We start from the raw sequence: 27,776 nt of genomic DNA on the forward strand, positions 1-27,776 counted from the left end.
TTAATGAAATAGCTTGTATAAAATAAATAAAGGGAAGCAATAAGAAAGTAATATGAATCGTCCTTACCTGTGAGACTGAAGTGTTATTCTCCTCGCGAGCTCTTTTCCTGGCCATGGAAGCCTGCTTTGAACACTTCAACGCTGGCCATATCAAGAACAAAATCAGGGTCCACTTCTTTAATCATTTCCCGATTTTTTTAAATCACTTTTCGGGCACATGGTTTTGCAGCACGAATCCACACTTCGTTTGATTTGTTATCGCATTTTTTATAAAAAACGGTAACCATTAAATATCAAAATTTGGTTTCCTTTAATGCTAGTTTTGAACACCATGTTTATCTGCTCCACTCAGACACAAACTCAAATTACTTGAAAATAGCCCTTAGGTACCTGGTGGTACTCTTCAAGGTCGCGTCGTACTATTATTAGTCGATCAAACCTCAGAACTGACAGCTGGGTTTTCCAGAGACATTCGGAACTATTGGGACTCATTGGCTTATTTACTCAGGCGTGAATACGCGATAGGAACTCATGGGACGTTTTTCCTAACCAATTTGTTTTCGGAGCTCATGGGAATGGAACTCGTGGGACGGAACCTGCCTTTCAACGTTCAGTCTACAAGCCCCTTTGTAAGTACGCGCCTCCACAATCCTCTGTCGCTTTGTTTATTCACAAAGCACTTATTTTTAAATAATTAAAAATTGAAACTTGGACTCAGTCTACTCCTCCTATCGTACTTGGACGAGTACATTATTCTTCTTGGTAACCTACACTCTGTTTGCCTAAAATGACCACACCACCGAAGCATGTTTATACGTGCAGCTTCATCCATCGAGATCATTCCCATCTGGCCCCATATATTTTAATTTTCAGTACCATCGCACCATTTTCACGTTTATTTTGCATGCGATCATTGTCGCTGCTTTCGAGTTCGTCATTTCCAACTTATCAATATATCCAAAGATTGCCCAGTTCTCACTCCTGTACAATATAGTGGTTATGAAAACAGATATTTTCGTTCTGTAGCTGACTTCTTTCTCAAATACTTGTCCCAGTTTGATATTTCCTGTCTGCTGTTTAATATTATTAGATTTATTCCCTATTGAAATCACTTTAGTCCAGGAAATGTTAATTTTCATATCACAGACACTACTCATGTTCATACTTATTTCACTGAAGGCTTTCAGCACTGTCTGCCATTGAGACCAGGTCATCGGCAGAATCCAAAATGCTTTCTACATTTCCGTCCAACTGAATATTTAAATGCCATTTCTTACCTTTCAATAAATTATCCATGAATACTATTGACAAATACGTTGAAAGGCTACAGTCTCTCACGGTTCAGTGAAAATATATCGTCGTTGCCGGGACAAAACCTCCTATGTGATAATATTTTTGGAGATATACTGACCCGCAGCACATACGTCATTAAGAGCGAGAATGCCTTGACAATTTTCACACAATATTGCACCTTAGATGACAGAACCTTACCAGCCAAAGTTCTAAGCTAAAATATTTCACATAGGAGGTTTTGTCCCGGCAGCGACGATATATTGTATTGTTGTTGATAAGATTAAGGCTTATTGGTAGGTGAAGAACAATATAGTTATCGCAATAATACTGACGATTAATTTTATCACAACACATTTATTAAATGTACAAATTTCATATATAAAGGCTTATATACACACATGCATAAGACATTTAATCCCTTAGACCACGTCCCATTACGCTTGCTCAACGTAACTAAAATATTTTATCTTTTGATAAAATCACTTTCGGGCAAGTGACCATATTCACTTTGATATATCTTCAGAACTGAGGCCCTTCCTATAATGTCCTTTGAATCCCGCAAGGAGGAGACGTTCCCCTACAACGTTACCTAAATTTATTCTAAATTGGTGCATGTTTAGTTTGATAGTTCCCACGTGTGGAAATCCAATTTTTGCAGTAAATCTTCTCGAGGAACTCGTTCATTACGGTTAGCGTAGTAAGTTGCAGAGAATGGGCTTTACGTCGCACCGACACAGATAGGTCTTATGGCGACGATGGGATAGGAAAGGCCTAGGAGTTGGAAGGAAGCGGCCGTGGCCTTAATTAAGGTACAGCCCCAGCATTTGCCTGGAGTGAAAATGGGAAACCACGGAAAACCATCTTCAGGGCTGCCGATAGTGGGATTCGAACCTACTATCTCCCGGATGCAAGCTCACAGCCGAGCGCCTCTACGCGCACGGCCAACTCGCCCGGTGCGTAGTAAGTTTCTGTTCACAGTACACAGGTTAGAAACATCAAGTTTCCTTTGTTCACATGGTATACACCACTCTTGCTCATATTTACTTTATTTTCCTATTTGTTTTACATCGCACCTTCACAGAGAGGTGTTATTGCGACGATGGGTTACGAAATGACTAGAACTGTAAAGAAAGTGGCAATTGCCTCAATTAAGGTAAAGACCCAGCTTTAGTCTGATTTGAAAATCGGAAACCACTAAAAATCATATTCAGAACTGTCAGCAGTGGGGTTCTAACCTTGTATCTCCCGTATGCCTGTTAACAGCACAGCCATGCACTCGGTGCACGTCTATTTTATTAATAATAATATGCAAAATCATTATTCTGTGTCCTTCCACAAACTCACTTTGGGTCAGATAGATTATTTTTTATTTCTCCCATTTTTCTCAATTTCATAGGGTCGGTACTTAATGGGGATTTGTTCCACTTTTACAGCCAGATGCCCTTCTTTCAAGTGTATGTAGGAGGGATGTATTCACTATGACGTATAACTGTTGTGGTTCGTAGAGAGTTCTCTTATATTTAGATTTATTTAATGGTATGGTGATTACAACTACAAATTTAAAAGTGCAGGTCCAAGTGTTTTAGCCACTCTACAGCACTTTCTGAAAGATGAAACTGGTCGCTGGGGCTTCCAGAGTAGGCATGAAGAGGGCAGCGCAGGATGACATGGTCCATGGTCGTCCATGGTCTGCTCCTCTTCCCTGCATTCACACATTGGAAAATCGATCCAACCCCACTTATGGCGTAAGAAATTGCAGCGTCCATGCCCAGTTCTCAGTCTGTTGAGGTGACACCATAGTTTTCTTGGGAGGTCGAATCCCTTCATTTCTTAGGTTGGATTTAGGTCATGAGCATTTGTTCCAGATGTTGAATTTGACCACTCATCCTGCCAGCTCGGGTTTAGATTTAAATTATCCCTCAAGAGTCGGCCGGCCAGTACACTTGCTGCTCTCCTAGAATGAAGTCGTTGTGGTGATGGGCAACAAAATTCCTGGTGAACTGGTAATGAGGGAGGTGACCAGATCTTCTTTGCTTCTCTCAGCAGAGCTTCCTTTCTCCTCAGGTGGGGTGGTGGGATATGACTAAGTACGGGTAACTAGTGGCGAGGTGTTGACTTTACAGTACCAGTTATCTACCACATAGTATCATTCAGCTTAGTATCCACTTTATGCACATGTACACTATCCAGCCATACCGGGGCACAGTATTCCGCTGCAGAGTAGACAAGATTGATACCCGTTAATCATAAGCAGTCAGCTAAGGCTCCCCAGGAACTGCCAAGAAGCTTGTGCAGGATGTTATTCCTCGTAGCAATTTTGTGCGAGAGCTTGGTGAGATGTTTTTGTAGCTGAGTTCTGTCCAGAGGATAGCGGAGGTTTATTAAGAATATAGGCTACACCAAGACCCAGTCTGCGATTAAAAATTAACTATACTCTGTTAAAAACCCTGCTCCAGACAGGAAACGAAGCAGGGGCCCATAAACCGAAGGTCAGCATGCTCATGATTCAGCCAAGTAGATGGACTTCGGGTCATATCGAATAAAATAGGTCTATTTATTTATACATTGTCAGTAGTAGCACTTTATTTTAAATTAAATATCGTTATATGTTCAGAGGAACTTGTTAACCTGTGTCCTGTAAACCATTTTTCAGATCTTATGTATTAACTTTACTTTAGTTTATGGATTATAATGTTATCTACTTCGATAACTTCCCCATTTTGAATTACAAAAGTCCTTTATGATATTAGTTTGTACGGTACCCGCTACAGCTGCTTCTTAGTCAGAACAACTCTGAAGAATCTGCGAAAGTCCATTTCGTTACCAGAAACGTGTTATTCTCCGTCTAATGGTGTTTTAACAGCTCATGCGCTTTTTCGGAGGTCCTAAATTGTTAACAGCGACACACAGACAGCGTTATATAGCATGTATTTTACTCTGCCGTGGTCACAGTTACCATAAACTATTAAAAAAAAACCAAACCCCTTGGCACTACAGCCCTTGAAGGGCCTTGGCATACCAAGCGACCGCTGCTCAACCCGAAGGCCTGAAGATTACGAGGTGTCATGTGGTCAGCACGACGAATCCTCTCGGCCGTTATTCTTGGCTTTCGAGACCGGGGCCGCTATCTCACCGTCAGATAGCTCCTCAATTCTAATCACGTAGGCTGAGTGGACCTCGAAGCAGCCCTCAGGTCCAGGTAAAAATCCCTGACCTGACCGGGAATCGAACCCGGGGCCTCCAGGTGAGAAGCAGGCACGCTGCCCCTACACATCGGGGCCGGCCCATAAACCATTATTAAGTACAAATTCTGACTGTTCAAAATAAGCCTGTTTTTAGATTTAAAGTTGCCTTTACATATTTCTGCATTCTAAGCATTTTTATGGCAAATAATAATAGTATATTAGCATAATATAATAATAATATTATTATTATTAATAATAATAATAATAATAATAATATAATAATAATATAATAATAATAATAATAATAATAATAATAATAATAATAACAGTATTCAAAATTATAAATTCATTATTAAAGTTTATATAATATCTTGAAACCAAAAGGTCTGAGCTTAATCCTTTGGCAATTTATATTTTTACGTCGCGCCAACAGAGATAGGTCTTATAGCGGCGATGGGATAGGAAAGGGCTAGAAGTGAGATGGAAGTGACCATGGACTTGGTTAAGGTGCATTCGCGTCATTTGCCTCGTGTGAAATTGGAGAACTACGGAAAACCATCTTCAGGGCTGTCGACAGTGGGGTTAGAACCCCCATTCTCTCCCAAATGCAAGCTGATTGCTACGTCACCAAACCCCGCAGCCACTTTCTCCGTGGTAATTGATTCTTGTACTTCGCGTGATTAGACGTTTATGTGTAAGGGAGGGTGTAAATTACAATACTACTTATTATCAATAAATAAAATCATTTACTTTTTTGTCATTTCATTGATTAAAAAACATTTTACGCTTGTTCACATCAAAACGGTTTGATTTCTTTGTTTCTTTTTTCCAGTTTCGCGAAGCTTCCTTACATGGGATAGGTTAGATATCCCACATGGAGCGGCTCGATCGACGTTACAAAACGCTAAACAATGCTTATCAACGTTGACACATTAAGTGGCACAGTACAGCAGAGTATTCAGAGTGACAAAACTTGAATTAATGAACAATGACTGCACACACCCAGGCTCTTGAGTGGCATTTATTCTTGCCTTGCGGGGAGTATGCGCAGTGGTATTAGGGAAGGGAGTGTGACTTCGCAGAGGCTACTATTTCCATGACAACACACCATGACAATTCCAAAGTTTGCGGTTTTCTTTTCACTGAATGTGGTGGTGGTGGTGATTATTGTTTTAAGAGGAAGTACATCTAGGCAACCATCGTCCTGAATGTGGCACCCCTGTGCCTAGACATGATACGAGTTCCCATCGATGACAATACGAAACTTGTCTTCATCACAACCGATCAATGATAACACGGAAAATGGTCGCATTTACCGAGCGAGTTGGCAGTGCGGTTAGAGTCGCATAGCTGTGAGCTCGCAATCGGGAGATGGTGTGTTCGAATCCCATCGTCGGCAGCCCAAATTTTCCCATTTTCACATCAGACTAATGCTGCAGCTGTACCTTAATTAAGTCCACGGCCGCTTCCTTCCCAATCCTGGCCCTTTCTCAACCTCGCGTCACCGAAAACCTTCTTTGTGTTACTACGACGTTAAACAACTAACACTTACAGTATATACCCTCGGAATTCTCCTGTAAGCAGAAAGAAAATATTTCCCCTCCCTCTTCCTTAATATATGGCTTCACATTAACTTTGTATGGACTATCTCTTTCCTACGCATGCTTCCCGGGTACGGAAGCACCACCCTTAACTTTTCGTATTATGTGTTCACCAACTGGAAATTTCGTCATAGTAGGTCAGCGGTGGCCAGGAATTAAGCCCTCCGCGCGCGAGCGCCTCCCTGGGAGATCAACCAGGTCTGGAGGGTTCTCCGTCTATTCGTCACCACTGTACTCACACGCAGCGATACGTTTCTCTCCTCCTCGCCCCTTGAAGACGCGTCGACAATGTGTCCAGCGCTCTATGCAGGAGTGTGATCGGAGCTCTCACTTCCGAACTCTGTCTGGTCAGGCGTGCATTAGATCACTGGTAGAGTATCTAATTTATAATCTCAAGTTCGTAGGTTTAATCCTGGCCGAGGTAATGCTTGAAAAGCGCTAGACGTCATTGTGCACGTGTTAAAAATTTCTGTTGGCTCACTCATTATCTTCGGACGAAATTAAATTAACACAACCGTATGAACCGTCCAGAAAATACCCCTTTCGTTGCAGGATAGCAGCACAATCGTTATGTCAAAATCAGTACGCAGAGCTCATTGATGGCACCACTTTGGTAGGTCTGCAACAATTCAGTTGAAAAATGAAATGGGGCATGGCTTTTAGTGCCAGGAGTGCCCGAAGACATGTTCGGCTCGCCAGGTGCAGGTCATTCGATTTGACGCTCGTAGGCGACCTACGCGTCGTGATGGGGATGAAATGATGATGAAGACAACGCATACACCCAGCCCCTGTGCTTGAGAAATTAACCAATGATGGTTAAAGTTCCCGACCCTGCCAGTAATCGAACCCGGAACCGCTGTGGCCAAAGGCCAGCACGCTAACCATTTAGCCATGGAGCCGGACAACAATTCAGTTGAAGCCATACGATTATTATTATTATTATTATTATTATTATTATTATTATTATTATTATTATTATTATTATTATTATTATTATTATTATTATTATTATTATTATTGTAACTTCAAGCATTATTGTCAAGTAAATGAAAATAAAAGGTGAAGAATACATCAATCGTAATTTGTCAGTCACAGTACAGTTTATTTGTAGAAGGAAAGATACTACGACTGGCATGTAATTATTCTAAGCTAGCGATGATATAAGCCCAGTAACATTTATAATAGGTACATAATTATTATTTAGGTACACCTAGTGGCAGTTAGTGCCTTAAATTATAACCTTTACCCTCCATCATACCTACTTAGATTATCACTTAATTAGAGGTGTTTACTGACTCTTAAGTGGAGAATTATTTATGTAATTCTTCTGCTGCAGGTGGCGTGGTTGCGTGTGGACACGCAGACGATCCTGACGATTGCTACGCACGTCATCACCAAGAATCACAGGATCGGAGTGACGCACAGTGATCACAGAACATGGTTCCTACACGTGAGGGACGTACGTGAGTCCGACCGCGGTTGGTACATGTGTCAGATCAACACGGATCCTATGAAGAGTCAAACAGGCTACCTAGAGGTGGTAGGTAAGTCCCGCGCTAAGTTATGTTCAAAGATGTGTTTATGATTACCCGATATCTACAAGACTCTCTTTACCAGTGTAGTAAGGATAGCACGTACATATATGGAAAACTAGCTGTAATACCCGGCGTTACCTGGATAGTTTTTTAATGTTTACCTTTTAAGATTTTTATCGCCAGTTATTTATGTGTGAAGTGTATTTTTACACAATTGCTTTTGGAGATATTGGTTGACATTTTACAGTCTACTTCTAGAGTTATTTAGATGCGTTGATTTTCCACCCGAGCGGTTGTTGGGATGTTTCATCTCCATAGTATTATAATTCCAGATGGTAGACCACAAGTCATATGTGTACCAAGTTGCGTTGAGAGCTATTCTGAAACATACCCCCATTCATCAATATTATCGATAATTTTTACATTCATTTTCACCTCTTATCAACCTCCATACTGATTGTGATTGAAGTATGACTTAACCATAGAGAGTGTCACAGTTCACAGGTCACTACCTCGTAAACAATGAATTCGACATTAATGTGAGTCATTTTAGATTCTTTTTATATTTCACCACCTTCCCTAGGAGTGCTAGGGGGTTTTCCAGATATTAAGTCATATGCGTACCAATTTAATATGAGGGCCATGCTGGAAAGGACACACATACATCCGTAATTTCGGTTATTTCAGACTGAGCTCGATAGCTGCAGTCGCTATTTTTTCCTTTATATAAATTTCTCTCGTGAATATGTTGAAGGAATTTTGTAAATACCTCTAACGGTATTCAAGATATGACCCGTAATCTGTACACATGTTACGCAGCTTGTCCTTTTCAAACAGACAGTGACCACACCCACTTGCTCTACCAAGTAATTATTGCAAATGATTTGTTGCCGCTCAAATTTCCCGCTCCATTTCTACTTCTTGTTTGGCATGTATAATCTCTTTGACATTACAGGAACAGAAAATGTTGATAAATCGTCTGTTTTGTTTATATATTGGTGGGATATTACAAAGGCGAACCTCGTATGTTCATTTATGGCGAAAATTAGTGCCAGTAGCAATTCTTCTCCAAGTCATCAACTACAAATATAAAATGGGCAATCAGAAACCAGCTTACAAAACGAAGAAGCGACAATTTAATGGGAATAGGTTTGTAGCTAAGATTAATACTGACACTTCTAAGCCACAGGTCTCTCCTAACCTAGAAAGTGTTTCTGCTAAGAAATTTGTAAATAGGCCGAAATGTGACAGTGTAACAAACACTAATAATGATGTTAATAATATTTATAATGTATATATAATGTTCCGGGAATTACGGAATTGTCTACATTGTGTTTGTGGTTCCAGTGTACATTTTAATGTAAATAGTGTTGTAGGCCTAGGTTGTAAAGTTTCAGTTGTCTGTGAAAAGCGCAGTGAAATTGGGTCATTCAATAACAGTGAAAAAATTGGGAGCAATGCTAATATTTATTCTATAAACAGAAGGGCAGTGTATGCTATGAGGTGCATAGGTCAGGGTTTAGCTGCACTCAAAGTGTTTTGTGGTCGTATGAACTTGGCACCACCAGTAAAAAGAAGTACCTTTACAAAAATAAATCACAGGATTTTGGCTGGTACTACAAAAGTAGCCAATGAATCCACAAGTTCAGCAGCTGAAGAAGAAGCAAGACCTACTAATAGCAGGGACATATCAGTAAGTTGTGATGGTACTTGGCTTACTAGAGGACACAGTTCCCTACATGGGGTGAGTACTGTTATTGGTATCAAATCAGGGAAGGTATTGGATGTAGAGGTAATGTCCAAATCCTACAAGGGATGTGAACGGTGGAGAATTAAGACAGACACTGTAGAATATGCAGAATGGGTATAGAAGCATGAAAGTTTATGTAATATTAACCACAAAGGTAGCTCAGGCAGTATTGAAATGGAAGGAATGAAAATTACTTTTGGTCGGAGTGTTGTTAAATATAAACTACGCTATGTCAACTATATTAGTGATGGAGACACTAAACGTTACATGGCTGTTGCTGATCACCAACCTTATGGTTCAGAAACTAAAATATTAATAAGAGAATGTGTTGGTCATGTCCAAAAGCGGTAAGAAAGTGGAAAAATTAAAATGACAAAAATGACAGAGATTATGGGTGTATGTGAGTATTTTCCAGCATAGTTGTCAACTAAATTTGGTGTAAATATTACTTACTATGTGTGAAAAATGATGTGGGGGCAAGACACACCTAAAACTGTGAGGGAAGGGGTGAAATACAAACATGAAGTAAATAGTGTTGAATCCATAGTTTCAGGACTACTTGAGTGATTTGAACCAAACATGGTACACTTACACTTACTATCGGGAGACAAAGTGCTTGGAGGTGTGACAATTCTAGCACCCCTAGGGGTGGGGGGAGGGGGTGAGATGAATTAAATAATCGAAAATAGTATCGAATCCATTCTGACGGACCTTCTGCCTTCTTGGTGATCCAACTTGTCGCCACTCCATGGACTGAGGTTTCAGTTCTGGTTCGTATGCCCTGGCCCAAAATTCATCGATGGCGATTATTCGTGACAAGAATTGATCGCCGTCCTGTTGCCGGCATGCAAGGTGGTCGGAGCATATTTCACAGCGTACCCACCTTTTAACTTCCGTCAGTGCATGCGGTACCCACCGCGATGCGATTTTGCGCAGTTGCAGCTCATTACGCAATATCCTGTGGACGGTGCGTTTCTCGATGTCACTTGCCCCCTCTAACGCCAGTAGCATTCATCGTCTGTATTCATCCAGGAGCTGCTCGATGATGACACGTGCCACGTCGGTCCGCACACTGACAGGTCGTCCCGAACGTCGCTCGTCACTGGTTGACACACATCTTTGCTGAAACATTCCTACCCATCGTGCTACTGTACGGTATGGTAGGACAGTATTCCCAAGGGCTTCCACAAATTCACTGTGACATTCCATCGCATTTCTCCCTCGGAGAACAGTCTATTTTGATGTAAGCGCGCTGCTCAACACGGGTTACTTCCATCTCGCACGACACTCACCAACTGACTGACTTCATAGCCCTCGCTGCGCTACTACCAGCTATCACAGGGCCATCTGTTGTGCTGAATACACACTATGCATGCAGAACTTCCACACGACACATATACGTTTGAGATCCGTTCACATATCCACCAGAAAAAAAGTAGTTGCCATGACTTTTGCCCCAATCCTCGTATTATTTATGTGTCTCACTCCCCCTTCATCCCCACCCCCAAGGGATAAAAAATTCGGATTGTCACTATTCATCTCAGCGACCCCGAAAACTCTTGACTCGATGCTAGTCTCTATTATTTGTATATTTCACTCGCCCATCGCCTCCCACCCCAAAGGGGGTTTAAAATCCGGAGTATCACTATTCATCTCAACGACCACAAAACGATGGATTCGACCCTATTTACGATTTATTAAATCTCAATCTCCCCTCACCCCAACACCTAAGCGATAAAAAATTTCGGAGAATGACTATTAATATCAGCGGCCCCGAAGACTACGGATTCCACACTATTTTTGATTATTTGATTATTTTTATGGTTCACTTCCCCCTCCCCACACCACAAAGGGGACGAGCTAGGAATTATAAAAAATCTGAGGTGCGGCTATTCTTCTCAACGACCCCGAAAACTGCTGTATGGATTCGGCACTATTTTCGATTATTTTTATATCTTAATCACCCCACGCCCCTCACGGCAAAGGGGGCTGAACTTTGACTTAACAAATTACGGAGTGTCACTATTCACCTCAGCGACACTGAAAATTACGGATTCGACTCTACTTTCGATTATTTTTATATCGTACACCCTCTCGCCCCACTACAACAAAGGTTACTGAACGTGTACTTATCAAAAGTCTGGTGTGTCACTATCCATTTTAGCCACCCCAAAAACTATGGATTCGACACTATTTTAGATTATTTTTATATATCACTCACCCCTCCCTCCACATCAGAGGGGGTTGAACTTAGACTTTTTTTAAATCGGGATTGTCACTATTCATCACAGCGACCCCGAAAAGTATGGATTTGACAGTATTTTAGATTATTTTCATACTTCACCCCCTCGCCTCCCCACCCGTTATTGTGCTTGGCGTGTCTAACTGCCACGCGGATTGTCTCCTGATACTAATTTAGAAGTGTACCAAGTTTGGTTGAATCCGCTCCAGTGGTTTAGGAGGAGATGTGGTACAAACCCGCATATCTTCTTCTATATAAATAAAATCGTAACAACCGTGTGTCTAACATTGATTATTTTGGCGAAATTTCCGTACAGTTATCCGTTTCAGGTGTAGTAATGACCATCTGCATAATTTTTAGCTTTGGCGTCTGTTTGTCTGTTTGTCGGTTTGTCCCTTTGTCTGTTTGTTTGTCTGTTTGTATTTCCTTCTATAACTTGAAAACTACTAGATATATTTCCACCAAACTTCAAATTTAGAATCCACCTGTAATAGGGCAGGTTTTAGCGCAAATATTGTTTCTAAATCCCTGAACTGATTGGGGAGTTTTACGAAACCGAAACCGTGATTTTGCACTCCCTCAATGTATACACAACCGAACTTAATGGAAATCTACTTGCCTTATTGAAAATTAATTTCTAAACCTTTTTTCTCATGTGCATCATTTTGATAACAGGATGAATAAGGGTGATATCATTAACGGACCGTTTTTCTGCACAAGTCCCACCGGCCTTAACGCAAGAACGGGTGCGTATAAAGCGTATTTCTTACAACTTGAAAACTACTGAAGATATTTGAACCAAACTTTGTATTTAGCATCCACCTGTCCAAGGGTAGGTTTTAAGGTCAATACCATTTCAAATTCCCGAAATGGACTGGGGTTTTATAGGAGACCGAAATGGTGATTTTACTCTCCCACAATACATAAAGTAGAAGACCAGCCTGACTAGGAATCGATCAAACCTTTCGGAAATCCAATTCTAATTTCTTTTCTTCATGTCCATTTTTCATCAGGAGGTTTAATAAGAGAGATAACATGAAAGTTCGGTTACTCAGGCTAAGTCTAGCGGACATAGCCCAAAAGGAGTTATACATGGAGCAGATTCCTTATCTATCTACATACATCATATCGTAATGACCGTGTGTCTGTACATTGACTTTTTTGGCGAAATTTCCGTACAGCGTTCCCTTTGAGGGGTAATAATGACCATCTGCATATTTTTAGCTATAGTTTCCTGGAAGTCTCAAATTTTACCCCCCTCGCCCAAAAACAAGTTTGCCTTACAATCTGCCACACTGAAAAATTGAAATTAAGCAAAATTATAGCTGGTAACCTACGGAAAACTGCCAAGATCTTTAAATATTTCACTTTTTATGCCGAAGCATATCGAAACATAAGCAATTTAATGACGGTGCAAACCTTCGTTTTGAGGTATTTCGCGGCTAAACGACAAATCCTATCACAAAACGGATGGCACAATCTCCGTTCAATTTAGAGTGATCTACAACTTTGGTCCTGTGATATTTTGTCGTCTCTCTCTCTCTCTCTCTCTCTCTCTCTCCCCCTTATAGGGTAGATTTGGCTGTAATTTCGATTGTTCGTAAATTTTGTGCTTTTTACACGTTTGTTACTTAGATTGACACACAAATAGAGTCACCGAATGTGGCACGCACATTGGCACGACCAACGGCTATATGCGGACTAAATTTCATGATTCCAGCTTGCACATAAGTATGTGAAAAATAATCTACAATGATAAAAATGTACCAAAATTTCACCCCATTCAAATGTGGTAACTCAATCGAACACATAAATATGTGAGATACGAGAAAATGGTTTAACACCGAACATGTAGAGCGATAAAAGGGACGTCCGAGGGTGCAAACCGTTTGTTGGTATGATGTACCGTTTAGGAGCAGTAAATCTCGAAATGAATGTTTGCACTTACAAACGTGCCCATGCTTATCGGCTTCATAACGTACTGTTTGGCGAACGTCAGCCTCTTCTTACGGTTCATCTCACTTATCCAGGGCTTCTTCCCCTGAAAACCAGCTCAGTGTAGCACACGTCGTACGGTGTCGGTGCTGATGTTCCTCCCAGTGGACCTTTGTACTTCTGTTCGAAGCACAGGTCCAGGCACTTGGGGATTTTTCTGGAGGGTGCTTATTATGCTTCGCTCTTCGCGTGTTGTCAGCTTCCTCGCCGCCCAGTTCTTACTCTGTTGATTAAGTTGCACTGGTATCGTTGAATGATTACTTGCGACTGTAGTTCGCGGTATTCCTGTTTATTTTTTTCAGCTATTACTCTTTACGAATTACCAAGTTGGTGGAGTTGGATAATTCGTTGGCGTTGAATAAGTGTTCGTTTCCTTACCTTACCCATTGTACTCGGGGCATGCACTAGATGTTGTCTCACCGACACTGTCCGTATCACTGATGGACTGAGCTTGGTGATGTGTCCCACTTCCTCAATGCTGTGTTCGTTACACAAGATAGTACATAAAGCGGACGGTAGATATATATTGCATATTCACTGCGTATTTGTTTCTGAACGTACCCGAAGCATTGTAATGCAGGTTTGGTGTTCAGTACATTAAAAGGACATATGGACGAATACTTATGCGAGCGACTGTATTTCTTTGAGGATCATTTGACAGGAGGCTGGTACCAACAGTTTCTTCAAGACCAACTGCCATTGCTGCTCGAGGTTATGCCCCTGGGTGAGCCTGTTACCATGTGGTATTAACACAACGGAGCTCCCCCTCACATGTCAGCAGATGTTCGCAACTACCTGAATGTTACACATCCGGGTCGATGGATAGGAAAGGGAGGACCTGTCACCTGGCCTGCTAGATCGTCCGATTTGACGCCACTGGACTTCATCCTATGGGGCTATTTGAAGTATGTAGTGTACGCTCAGCAGCCGGGGAATCCTGAAAGCCTTCGAAACCTTATTACGGAAATCTGTGAATCCGTAACACCTACAATGCTACAAAGAGATCTGATGGCATTTCAACGGCGTGCAGAAACGTACATTACTGCAGAAGGCCGTCTATGTGAAAATGTACTGCGCTAACAGGCTGTTGCTCAGCCAAGCGAATTGAAACCCCAAACCATTCTCTCCTCGTCCAGCCCTGCTTACAAAACATCCACATAAGCAGCCCTAATGGCCTAGAACAGTGTCAAAATAAATTATTTTATGAATTAATTAACCCACGACGTGAGGGCATTCGAATACATTGGCTCTGTGGATGATTCTCGAAGTACAAAATGCGGAGAAAATTTATACACTCAAGTGGGATTCGAACCCATCTACCGACCACAGTTGCATAAACAGCACCGCACTTAACCTATGACACCACGGTGACTCCAGCCTGCTTGTGTCTGGAAACCCTACTAGATGGACTACTACTTCCGCTTCACAAAAGCACACACGTTTCTATCAGTATGCCATCGCTTTTAGCGTTCATTTCATACCCTACTGAAAGCTCAAAATTGGCACGCACTTTTTACATAACCGTATGATAGTTTGATGCATTGTGTAAGTGCCTGTGGCATACGGTACATGTTTTTGCAAAGGTAATGGCGCAGTGAGTGATTAAAGGCGATTGTTGCTTGGTATAAGGCAGAGGGGAATACACCATAACGACACCAGTGACATTCTGTGGGTTTCGTAACAGCATAATACGTCAGGCGCTGCTGACTCCCCCTATTATAGCCTTCGAAGCTATGAAAGTGCGGGTGCCCACTCAGTCATGCCATTTTGTTTTGATGAGAGTTTATGCAAATTAGTTGAAACGGTGGTCCGCCTCTGTGGTGTAGTGGTTAGCGTGATTAGCTGCCACCCCCGGAGGCCCGGGTTCAATTCCCGGCTCTGCCATGAAATTTGAAAAGTGGTACGAGGGCTGGAACGGGGTCCACTCAGCCTAGGAAGGTCAGCTGAGTAGAGGTGGGCTCGATTCCCACCTCAACCATCCTGGAAGTGGTTTTCCGTGGTTTCCCACTTCTCCTCCAGGCAAATGCCGGGATGGTACCTAACTTCGGGCCACGGCCGCTTCCTTCCCTCTTCCTTGCCCGTCCCATCCAATCTTCCCATCCCTCCTCAAGGCCCCTGTTCAGCATAGCAGGTGAGGCTGCCTGGGCGAGGTACTGGTCATTCCCCCAGTTGTATCCCCCAACCCAAAGTCTGAATCTCCAGGACACTGCCTTTCAGGCGGCAGAGGTGGGATCCCCAGGGAAAAACCAACCCTGGAGGGTAAGCAGATTAATAAGAAGAGGAAGAAGAAGAAGTTGAAACGTTGACATATTACGATGTCAACACGGTCTAATATCGCTGAAAAATTTCCAAGCTTATCAACTGATATTGGCCGTTACAGTTTTCACTAGTGTTTTCTGATTTACCAGCAAACTGCATAAATAGTTAAATGTTTTACAATGTAACGACTAAGAATGTTTGAACAAAACTCATATGTTGAAGACTTCTAGTAAAAAGCAACCTTCTGAGAGCTTAACGTTAAATTTCTAAATTAGAGGTCAGTCAGTGATATTTTGAGATGTGTTTGTATCGTTTTGGACTCGTACTAAACCTATGGAGTTAGTTACCGAAGCAGACATGCATGTTTTTAGGTGCAAAAGGCAATATGTATAATTGACAGATCATTTATTGACACCCTTTGATGCACCCCACTACATGTGCCTTCAAATAAGGGAAATTCAAAGTTTTAATGAGAAAATTGTACTACTAAGTGGTCACTTATTGTCATGCTTTAACCGTGTGACTTATTCATAGGAATGCTACGAGGACATACTAGTGAACAATGCGTCGAACAACTTTAGTGAAAATTTTCTTTAAATGCATTATACTGTAGGTATACGTAAAGACAACTTACAAATATACATTCCTACGTAGCAGTATGGTAGGGTTCAATTTCCTTTACATATTACCATAGGAAAATGAACGCAACGAAACTTTTTCTGAGAAGGACTGCATATCCGTACACAGCTGGGAGACATGACGAGTCTTATGGGAAAATAATGGACGGGTAGAGGGAGCCACCATGGCTCAGACGGCAGCGCGTCGGCCTCTCAGCGCTGGAAGCCGTGGTTCAAATCCCGGTCACTCCATGTGAGATTTGTGCTGGACAAAGCGGAGGCGGGACAGGTATTTCTCCGGGTACTGAGGTTTTTCCTATCATCTTTCATTCCAGCAACACTCTTCATTATCATTTCATAGCATTTATCACTCGTTAATAAATCACGTTGGGAGTGGCGACCCCATTGTAATAACAGCCTATATATGTTTCATTCGTTACATCCTTGACCCGATCAATGACTGGAAAACAGGTTGCAGGTATTCATTTCAATGGACGGGAAAAGCGTTGTAGGATACAAGGTTTTGCTCGCGCAATAAGGATATTTCGTTAGACGGCAATAAATTCGTCGCTTTTCGGGCAAAATTTCATATTTCATATCTCGTAATGCTTCCAGCGGTGACAGGCAAAATTTCATATTTCATATCTTGTAATGCTTCCAGCGGTGAGAGGCCGACGCGCTGCCGTCTGAGGCATGGAGGCTCCCTCTTCCGGTACATTATTTTCCCATATGACTCGTCATGTCTCCCAGCTGTTTACGGATATGCAGTCCTTCTCAAAAAAAATTTCGTTGCGTTCATTTTCCTATGGTAATGTGTAAAGGAAATTGAACCTTACCATACTGCTACGTAGGAATGCATATTTGTAAGTTGTCTTTACGTATACCTACAGTATAATACATTTAAAGAAAATTATAATTATTCCAGCCACATATTGGTATGCAGTCCATCAGAACAATTTTCCTTGTGTTCATTTTCGTATGCTACAGAGTAAAGGAAAATGAACATTTAAGTACATAATATCCGCCTATGTGGTGTAATGATTAGCTTGATTAGCTGTCATCCCCGGAGGACCGGGTTCGATTCCCGGCTCTGCCACAAAATTTGAAAAGAGGTACGAGGGCTGGAACGGGGTCCACTCAGCTCCGGGAGGTCAGTTGAGTAGAGGTGGGTTCCATTCGCACCTCATCCATCCTCGAAGTGGTTTTCCGTGGTTTCCCAATTCTCCTCCGGGCAAATGCCAGGATGGTATCTAAATTAAGGCTACGGCTGCTTAATTCCGTCTTCCTGGTCTGTCCCTTCCAAACTCCCCATCCCCCCACAATGCCCCTGTTCCGCATAGCAGGTGAGGCCGCCGAATGTCACACGCTTGCCATTGAGGTGGTAGGGGTGGGTTTCCTCGCTGAGTCCGAGGGAAATACCAACCCTGGAGGGTAAGCAGATTAAGAAAGAAAGTACATCATACTGTAGGTGTGCGCAAGTAAGTCATGCAAAGATACATTCCTAGAGTGCGGTACGGTAAGGTTCATTTTCCTTTACACGTAAGCATAGGAAAATGAACACAACGAATATTGTTCTGATAGACTAAATATCCATATGAGGCTATTAGGCGTGACCAGTCTTAAGAAAAATAATGGATAGGCTGGGCAATGTGAGATATGACCTTTGCCCTAACAGCAACGAATAATGCTCCTGGAACAAACAACTACAGAACGAACCACGCTCGTGTAGAACGAATGCAAACAAACAAGCCTGTGGTTTTAAGTGAGTTTCTGTTTGGCATGCATGGGCTGCTATCTTCCATTTAAAATATATCACGTGTCTTGTTCAGGATTTGAACTACGATCTCCTTGTATAGAAGTCGGTGACGATGTCAAGCGGCTAATACGCAAATGTGGAGCTTTTTTCCTATTAATTGCATATGGATGCCTGATAATAAGGACGCTATATTATTATTTACCTATAGAAAATAAAGCAGTCCAAAGTTGAGAAAATGATTGATTTATACATCTATAAGAGATAAGAAATGCTGCAGCAATGAGGATGAGAACAACTGCAACTGGTCAACGGTTTCCTCAAGTCCTATAATATGAAGATAACCCGAATAATATTCTTAATATTGAGGATAAAATAGCAGCAATTGATCGGCATCGTAATATAATGTCCACTAGGAAGTACTGCATGTTAATAATTATTTGCCATTCAATTTCATAAGAGCAGGGCACTTGTACATTTTGCTCTGTCAATACTCCCTATTAAATTCTCAGAGACCTGCTCGATTTACTCAGTCAATGTACATAAACATTCACTAATGGAAACAAAGAAGGGGCATTTAATTCTCTCGTTTAAATCCATGAAGTAACACCATATGTCGAAACGTATTTTCAAATTATTGATTAAACAACAAATTATACCATAGAGATTACTTTGAGCGTGTAAGGTGTGTATCCATATTTTTAATTTTGAAGAGTATATTTTAGAAATTGAATTGTGATTTTCCTTTGTACAAACACATGAGTTCCAGATGTATTATGTATTTGCATTTACAAGTGTATCCTTAATTTCTTTCGTCCCTATTTTGTAAATACTACATTCGGTACGATTTGAGTTTGGCTCTTCAAGTTACTTGCATTGCTCACTTACACTTAACCTTCAGTTCCAGTTCTTCCCTACGTTTCTCTTACGCTGGTTTCCATTAGTGTAATTACATAATTAAGTAATTGCACTTGTTAATAAAAGTGTTGTTTGACTAAAATACAGATGTTAGAGTATACAGGAAAATATGACTTCTTAACGAAAACGGCTTCATTGGGAAACTAAATTACGTCATCATAAAGAGACGACAATCCTAAATATCAAAAATAACTGCAATGCTTTATATTAACAATTAATGACTCAAAGTTTCAACAAACTAACCTTCTTCTCTTTCAAATGCATATATTAATGATCAGCTGCATACGCTATTATGGGCGTACAGCTCACCAATCTTTCCCACTAAGAGCCGAGGTTTCAGGAGCCTTTACCCTTCACTCGTCCAAGGGCCTTCATGGACTGTAAGAAGATGACTTGCTTCCCTTTTTGTGTAATCCATCAGCCATCATTTGGGTATTATGCTAAAGTACATTTTGATATTATCTCTTTTTTTTTTACTTGCCATGCATATTCATCATATTTGGTTTCGCCGAGAGTTTGATTTCAACTTCATAATTTGTTCAAGTAGAATTCTAATTCAGATATATACTCTTAAATAAAATCATATGATAACAATTTCATATGAACTTGGAAGCACACCTTGAGGTGTATTCGTCACCCTTGAACCCCTAACCACATCTTATTTATTGACGTAAAGGTTTACCTGAAAGACGCTCTTGGAAATCGATTACGGAATGTTGTAGAATAATATATCGTCTAAACAAGATAGTTATATAACCTAACGTGGTATCAAAGAAACTATGTAGCATATTTGGGGTTGAAGGATAAATGAGATATACGAAATAACGCATGTTGAGGTGAAGAAACCAGGTGATGTTTAACACTTCTGTAAATTCAGTGAACATTGTGTCACATTGTTATCGGTAGGCAAACCCCCATTTTTCAAATCTACCTACCTACTTCTAAAGTACCTAAAGACAGACTATGAATGAGTCTTATCTCGGTGAAATTCCATCTGCTCAGACTCTAAGACAGAGGCATAAACATCCTGCATTCAAGCGCGTCGGAGCGTAGTGACAGATAAGCCCAGATTTGATCGATGAGATGGAAGTAACTTCAACATCGTAAGCAGTAATGACACATCGGCTTAATATCAGGCATACTGGAGGTGCATCAGACGTCTTCTGATAGTATAGCGTTCTGTTCTTGAAGCTATATCGATCTCCTATTAAACTACCTTACAATGATGTGCATTAGACGCACAAACTGAACGATAACTTTCTGAAATGAAAAGCTTTTTAAACATGTGTTACCGGGCGAGTTGGCCGTGCGCGTAGAGGCGTGCGGCTGTGAGCTTGCATCCGGGAGATAGTAGGTTCGAATCCCACTATCGGCAGCCCTGAAAATGGTTTTCCGTGGTTTCCCATTTTCACACCAGGCAAATGCTGGGGCTGTACCTTAATTAAGGCCACGGCCGCTTCCTTCCAACTCCTAGACCTTTCCTATCCCATCGTCGCCATAAGACCTATCTGTGTCGGTGCGACGTAAAGCCCCTAGCAAAAAAAAAAAAAAAAAAACATGTGTTAAATGCCTTCTAACGAAGTGCATTGTGCCACACGAGCTATGCGAATGATTCCTATTTGAAACATAGTCTATTAATCCTGTATTTAAATATCAGGTGGCCCATTAGCTCCAGAAGGAAATCGATGTAGACAATAGTTCAAACAGGAGAGAGGGGCAGTATCTATGAGACTGCCGCGAGTTCACAGAAAATCAATTAAGGAAACTGTAAACAATGTAGGTACTAGTATATCCGATTTTTAAAACATTATATTATAACTTTAAATGAAAATAATAATAAATATATACGAATTCTGCTGGAAACTTGACTAATGTTTTTACAACCATAAGGAAACTGATTTCTTATTTTCATACTGAAAGTGTTCAATCATGAAGCAAGTGTATGAAAGCTGGCCCTTGCTGATGGATAAAGTGAAGAAAATGTCTTCCTGTAATTTCATGAACTCGTCTGAGCATATCTGGTCTCACATATGAACATTTCATAATTAATTCTCTAATGTAAGTCCTCTACATTCAGGAGTTCTGTAAGGAACACCATAATCTTAATGTAGATTCGCACGAAAACGTCGAGTGGAGTTAAATTGGGAAATCTTGCTGGTTAAGGTAAGGGATAATCTCAACCAATCCAGCGTTCAGGATATACTTTATTAAGATGTTTCTCAGAGGTCGGAAGGAAAATGATAATGCGCCATCCTGCTGGAATTATCACTGTGCTCTTACTCGAAGTGGAACTTCTTCCTACAAATTCTCCACCCCCTTCTGACAGAATTCCAGGTAACATCATTCTCTCTAAGTGAAGAAAGGAAAAGACGCGTCCGATGAGTTTGTCTCCAAGAATACCACACCAGACGCTTGCATCCCAACGATTCTGCTGATGCGTCTTTCGAGCCCCAATGATTGTTTTGAGGAGCCTGTTGACAGTGATGTTGTATACGAATTTACATTAATCGTTCCACAGAATTCCTTGAATAAAGTCAGAGCTGTAATCGAGTGTTGGAATTAAGATAGCCAGAACAGCAAACGTTCTTCTTTGACCTGCAGAATGTTAGCATGAAACTTCCGATATGAACCTTCAATTACACCCAGAGTAATTCCCAACAATAACAACGATGATTACAACAAAATAGTAATAATAATGATAATAACCATAATAATAATAATAATAATAATAATAATAATAATAATAATAATAATAATAATAATAATAATAATAATAATAATAATATTGGCAACAACAATAAGAGTGCAATGTAAATACATTAGAAACCGTACTTTGCATATGTCGGGTTTCCCCCGAAATTAACGAACAACATATATTCCTTTTCCACGAACTCGCGTCTTGGCGTCTCTCATGATGGTCGGACATGAGATTCTCCGTCAGTCTGTAACTTCAATATCGTACAGTTGAGGGTGAACGACGTATAGGGTATGTCTCTTGGTAAAGTCTGCAATGTGCAGTAGCATTTTTCCTTGTTTGACCTTAAGGCAGAATAATGTCAGTGAATTCCTCGTTACCCGGTCTAGAAAGCCAATAATAATGGCCGAGAGGATTCATCGTGCTGACCACAAAACACTTTGTAATCTGCAGGCCTTCGGGATGAGCAGCGGTCGCTTGGTAGGGCATAGCTCTTCGGAGCTCTTACGCCGTGTGGTATTCCTCGTAAGTAAGCCTACCAGAAACACCACTCATATCAACACAAACTGTATGTAGTACCTATAAACAAAAGGAACAATCTACGCAAAGTAAGAACTCCAGTACTTCGAGTTTCGACCACTAGAAGGACATTTGATATGAATTGTAATTTCAACTCGATATACGTTCGAATTCGGCAAGTTAGCGTGGTTTGCACGGTCCAACTCATTACGCCTTTGATGTCTTCCCTTGTATATAGAAAACTATTCGTACTCTCCCCTGTTTGAATAGTTGTCTGTGTGTGCTTTGCTGCCAGCTCTGGTGTATGACTACGTAGACTTAGTATTTAACGAGGTTGTCCATGGGGTTTAAAGTACCGTAGATTTTCTTTATTCAGGCACAGAGTGGATGAAGGTATTTTACTTTTACAGAATATAAACACCATTCACGGACCATTTGTGTTGAATTCAGAGATGTTCCCTGACTGTTCTGAAGTATCTTGTGATATTAATCTCTAATATTATAGAAAGAGGCTATCTGCATGTGTGAATACTATATGTGTTACACTAGTGTGTTTGGGTTTTGTATACTTCCTCATTGTGATTATACCTTTTCACCTACTTTCTGCCATATTTTCAGCAATATATTTATAAAAATTAAATCATGGAGTTATTACCTACATTCGATTTCTTGGCTGACTGGCCAGCATAGAGGCCTTCGGTTCTAAGTGTACGAATTCGAGTCCAGGCTGGGGTGGATATTTTATCCGTCTCTGATTAATTAATGTATCTCGGTGATTGCTGTTTGTACTGGTCTTAACTCACACCTTCTCATTGACACGCAACTCAGGTAACCACTAAAAGTACACGAAATAGTAGAATACATCTCTCCACATAGGTTTGGCATCAGGAGGGGTATCCGGCCCTAAAACTGAGTTGGTATTAAGATAGTATTAGATCACAATAGCTACTTTTCTGGACATTTTAATAGTAATGGTGTCATTTTCTGAACATTTAGAGCTATATGTCATGAATACCGGACCCGTATGCTATGGGTAGCGAGCTTGCACCTTATCCAGAGACCCCGAGTTCCTTTCCTCGCGAGGCCATAGACTTTAACCTATATCTTGACACATCGAGGAGCACTCAACCTTCGTGGGAACAATTGAGGATTCATCAGGCGGTAAGATAGCGACTGCGGTCTATAAAGTGAAAAAAAATGCCGGCAGGACTCGTCATGCTGACCACGTGCCACCTCGTAGTCTGAAGGCCTTCGTACAAAACAGCCGTCGCTTTGTGCTATAGATTTAGTTTCTGTTTGGTTTACATGTCATCTTAGCTATAGGTGATATTTTAAAGTCTTTTATATTATAACTGGAACAGATTGTTCCATACAGCTATAACAAACATTGTCACTACGCTGTAATAATAATAATAATAATAATAATAATAATAATAATAATAATAATAATAATAATAATAATAATAATAATCGTAGTAATGAAAATGATATGAAATGTCGTATGGCTTTTAGTGCCGGGATGTCCCAGGACGCGTTCGGCTTGCCAGGTGCAGGTCTTTCTATTTGACGCTCGCAGGCGACCTGCGCGACGTGATGACGATGAAATGATGATGAAGACAACACATACACCCAGCCCCCGTGCCATTGGAATTAACCATTTAAGGTTAAAATCCCCGACCCGTCCGGGAATCGAACCCGGGACCCTCTGAACCGAACGCCAGTACACTGACCGTTCAGCCAACAAGTCGGATCATGGTAATAATAATCGTCCTCTCTCGCTCTGTCAAGCGAATTTCTTAAGCGGTATTTTCAAGTTACTTATACAAATTAGTATGTAAATACAGAGGAAAGTTGAGTAACATTGTGAATTTAACATGTTCCAAAATCGGAAACAACGTAGCACAGAAGGATATGGACATAAATCAATGAACATGTATTACTTTTACTCTGAGACTGTCCTTATTATATGATATTTGTACCTAGTACACATTACTACCGGGGGGGCTTGGCCGTGCGGTTAGGAGTGCACAGCTGTGAGCTTGTATCCTGGAGATAGTGGGTTCGAATCCCACTGTCGGCAGCCCTAAAGATGGTTTTCTGAGGTTTCCCATTTTCACACTTGGCAAATGCTGGGTCTGTACCTTAATTAAGGCCACGGCCGCTTCCTTCCAACTCCTAGCCCTATCCTATCCCATCGTCGCCATAAGACCTATCTGTGTCGGTGCGACGTAAAGCCACTAGCAAAAGAAAAGTACACATTACTTCTCTAATCTTGATATAATAATATCGCATTGATTTGGCTGCCAAAATTCAACTCTTTTGAGTTCGAGCCTTCTGGACGACTTGCACGTAAATTTCGACGCCTTGTTCTCAATAGTTGGAATTCAGGAGGACATATTTGGCCAAATGTTTGTTTATAGGAAGGGGATTTAGGGATTGGAATAATTTACCAAGGGAGATGTTCAATAAATTTCCAATTTCTTTGTAATCGTTTAAGAAAAAACTAGGGAAAAACAGATAGGTAATCTGCCACCTGGGTGACTGCCCTAAATTCAGATCAGTAGTGATTCCTTGATTGAATAATAGCAAGGCGTGAAGTTAAGACTCCTAGAAATGAAACCAAAACATACATGTCGTCACGTTGGAATGCACGGAATTACTCAGAATCATCAACTCGGTCGTTTAGCAGCATTGTTTAAAGTACGATACTGATCAGAAACGAATGATGTGTTAGGGATTAATACGTCTCCAAAAATGTATTGAAGTCCATCGAGTTCAAACAGACTGTATTATTATATCCTACCCCTGCTCAGATATTTACGACAACCCAATTTTCGTGATAATCTCAAAATTACGCGTCATTCAATTAGGTTATTTCAACATGCTACTAAAATAAGGAAAGAGGAACAGATTGGAGAAGAACAGAAATAAATATGAACGAACGAATGGATTAGGAAGTACATTAGGAAATGTTAGTAATCGGTAAAAGCAAAGCAGACAGCAAAGTCATCATCGCACAGGTCATGTAGACCCTTGGAGGGATGGAAAGTAAAGGCCTCTACTATGCTTAACGTCAGCACTTGGTGGGGTAAAGTGGTTAGCTCTACGCCTGGCCTACTTTGCCCCAGGAATTAACCTGGTACTCATTTTAGTGCAGGCTGAGTGAACCTGTGGGCCATGTATATCACCGGAAGTGAAATCTCGTTTCTTAATTTTTATACTTCCTGGCGGGGAATAGAACGCGCGTACTTCCGTATGATGAGCAATCATTAAAAGACCAAGTGAGGACCATGAATATTTAGTGTCTAGATTTGAAACTTAGACCTTCGTGTAGTATAAATTACCTGGCTTGTCTGAGGTGTAGTGTTGGGTTAGAAAAAGGTTAATTTATGTTCCTCCCTTCCGAGATACAGTTGTATTCCAATTTCTACTCTATGGACAATACATTTTAGCATTATATATCTTTAGCCATCTTAAATGTAGGCGGTGTGCTGTGTTGCTTCTCCCTGTCGCTCACATGTATGGACACAAATATCAATAAGTAAGAGCGCATAGTCAAAGGAGAGTTATATCGTGTTCTTATTGCTGAAAATGACTATGACAAAGACCAATGTTATGTCGGTAATTAAATCAACAAAGATTATCAATATTTCCATTCATGGTGTGACACTCGAAAAGGTATCATCCTTTAAATACTTGTGAAGGATAATATCTGAGGATGGCTAATGTCACCAAGATGTCAAGGTATGACTTGGAATTGCATGGCAATAACAGTGTTCTACAAATACCACAAATTGCTGACCAGCAGTGCTTTGAGCCTAAAGCGCAGAAAAAGATTTGTTAAGATATTTGTTTGGTGAGAGGGGTTATACTGTGGAAATCTTGGACTCTGATTGCCAGCTTGTTCTCAATAACAAGTCGTACCATGTAACTTTGTTAAGACTCCTAGAAAAGAAACCGAGATATCCATGTCGACACACTGAAATGCAGAGAATATCTCCGAATAATACTACCCAGCATAATTTTTGCGGCAAAGCATCTGATACGTGATTTTAACTAAATAAGGTCTCCTGATTTCAGAAATGTCATTGGTTCTATTGTATCACATCTAGTTTTCGTGATATTTGCCATTTACTGTCTAAAAATGCGTCATTGCGGCACAGTGCTGCTTTGTGATAACGGCGAATTGGCTGTTTGTGGATTCCTACAAGAGGAGCTTAAAGGCTGTACTACTTCATAATGGAAACATTCTAGCTTCGATTCCTGTGGCACATTCGGTTTCACTGAAAGAAAATTAAATATCAAAATGCAAACTGTTTTAGATAGAATCAAGTATCATGATCACCGGTGGGATGTGTGTAGTGACTTGAGGGTGTGTGGTATTATATTAGGAGGACAGGCTACACTAAATTCCCTTATTATTTATGTGAATGGGACAGCAGAGCTTGGGACAAACACTGGTCTACGCCTTCCTGGCTCAAGAGACAAGTTTTGACAATTGGTGTGAAAAATGTTACAAATGTTACAAATGCTTCATTAGTTGACCCACAAAAAATAATTTTTCCACCGATACACATCAAACTGGGAATCATGAAGCAGTTCGTTAAGGCCTTGGACAAAAGTAGCCCCTGTTTCAAGTACATTGCAAGGAAATTTCCATATTTATCTGATGCAAAAGTCAAGGAAGGCATTTTTAATGGACCACAAATTAGAAAGCTTCTGAAAGACAGAAACTTTGAACAGACGATGAATGCCGTGGAACTTGATGCATGGAATTCAATAGGAGACGCCATAATGTTCCTAGGAAATTTAAAGGATGAACAATACGAAACAAAGGTAAAAATGATGTTGGATGATATGAAAGAGTTGGGATGTAGAATGGGCCTGAAACTACACTTCCTTCATTCTCATCTCGATCAATTTCCGAAAAATATTGGGGCTGTTGGTGAAGAGATGGGAGAGAGGTACCACCAGGACATCAAGGGGAGGTGGGATGAACTCATGATGGCCGACTACTGTTGGTGTTTGAAAAGAAAATACAAACTTGATACAGTCAGACGCTGGGGAACCTAGCGTTCATTCTAAGCGGACCTCTAGGACTGTTAATGTTTATTTTGTTCACATTTATCAATTCATAAAGATACTGAAAAAAAGTTACATTGTTTGTTTTTAAATCAAGTTTAATTGTCAAAATAAAATGCTTTCATTGCCTCAGAGTTGTTTGTTTATGTGTTTTTGTGTAAATCAGTATTATATTACAATAAATGATAAATATTTCATTGTAATTTTATACTCCATAATTATTCATTGTATATAATAATTCAGGACCGTATTCAACTATTTCAAAATATATATAATAATACGAAGAAATATAGATTTTTCCAAAATTATCAACATTTTTCAGTACTTTTTAA

General features: G+C 40.6%; 1 protein-coding gene across 1 annotated transcript in view; it reads left to right on the forward strand.

The window, feature by feature from the left end:
• The window catches only part of LOC136858792 (lachesin), a 1,234,732-nt gene that overhangs the window by 508,607 nt on the left and 698,349 nt on the right, over positions 1 to 27,776 (forward strand). Inside the window, exon 4 of the mRNA XM_068225747.1 lies at positions 7,416 to 7,623. Within this exon, the coding sequence (XP_068081848.1) occupies positions 7,416 to 7,623 (208 nt within the window). The remainder of the gene's footprint in view (positions 1 to 7,415; positions 7,624 to 27,776) is intronic.

The sequence above is a fragment of the Anabrus simplex genome, chromosome 1, assembly GCF_040414725.1.
Source record: "Anabrus simplex isolate iqAnaSimp1 chromosome 1, ASM4041472v1, whole genome shotgun sequence".
In the NCBI taxonomy this organism is placed as follows: Eukaryota; Metazoa; Arthropoda; class Insecta; order Orthoptera; family Tettigoniidae; genus Anabrus; species Anabrus simplex.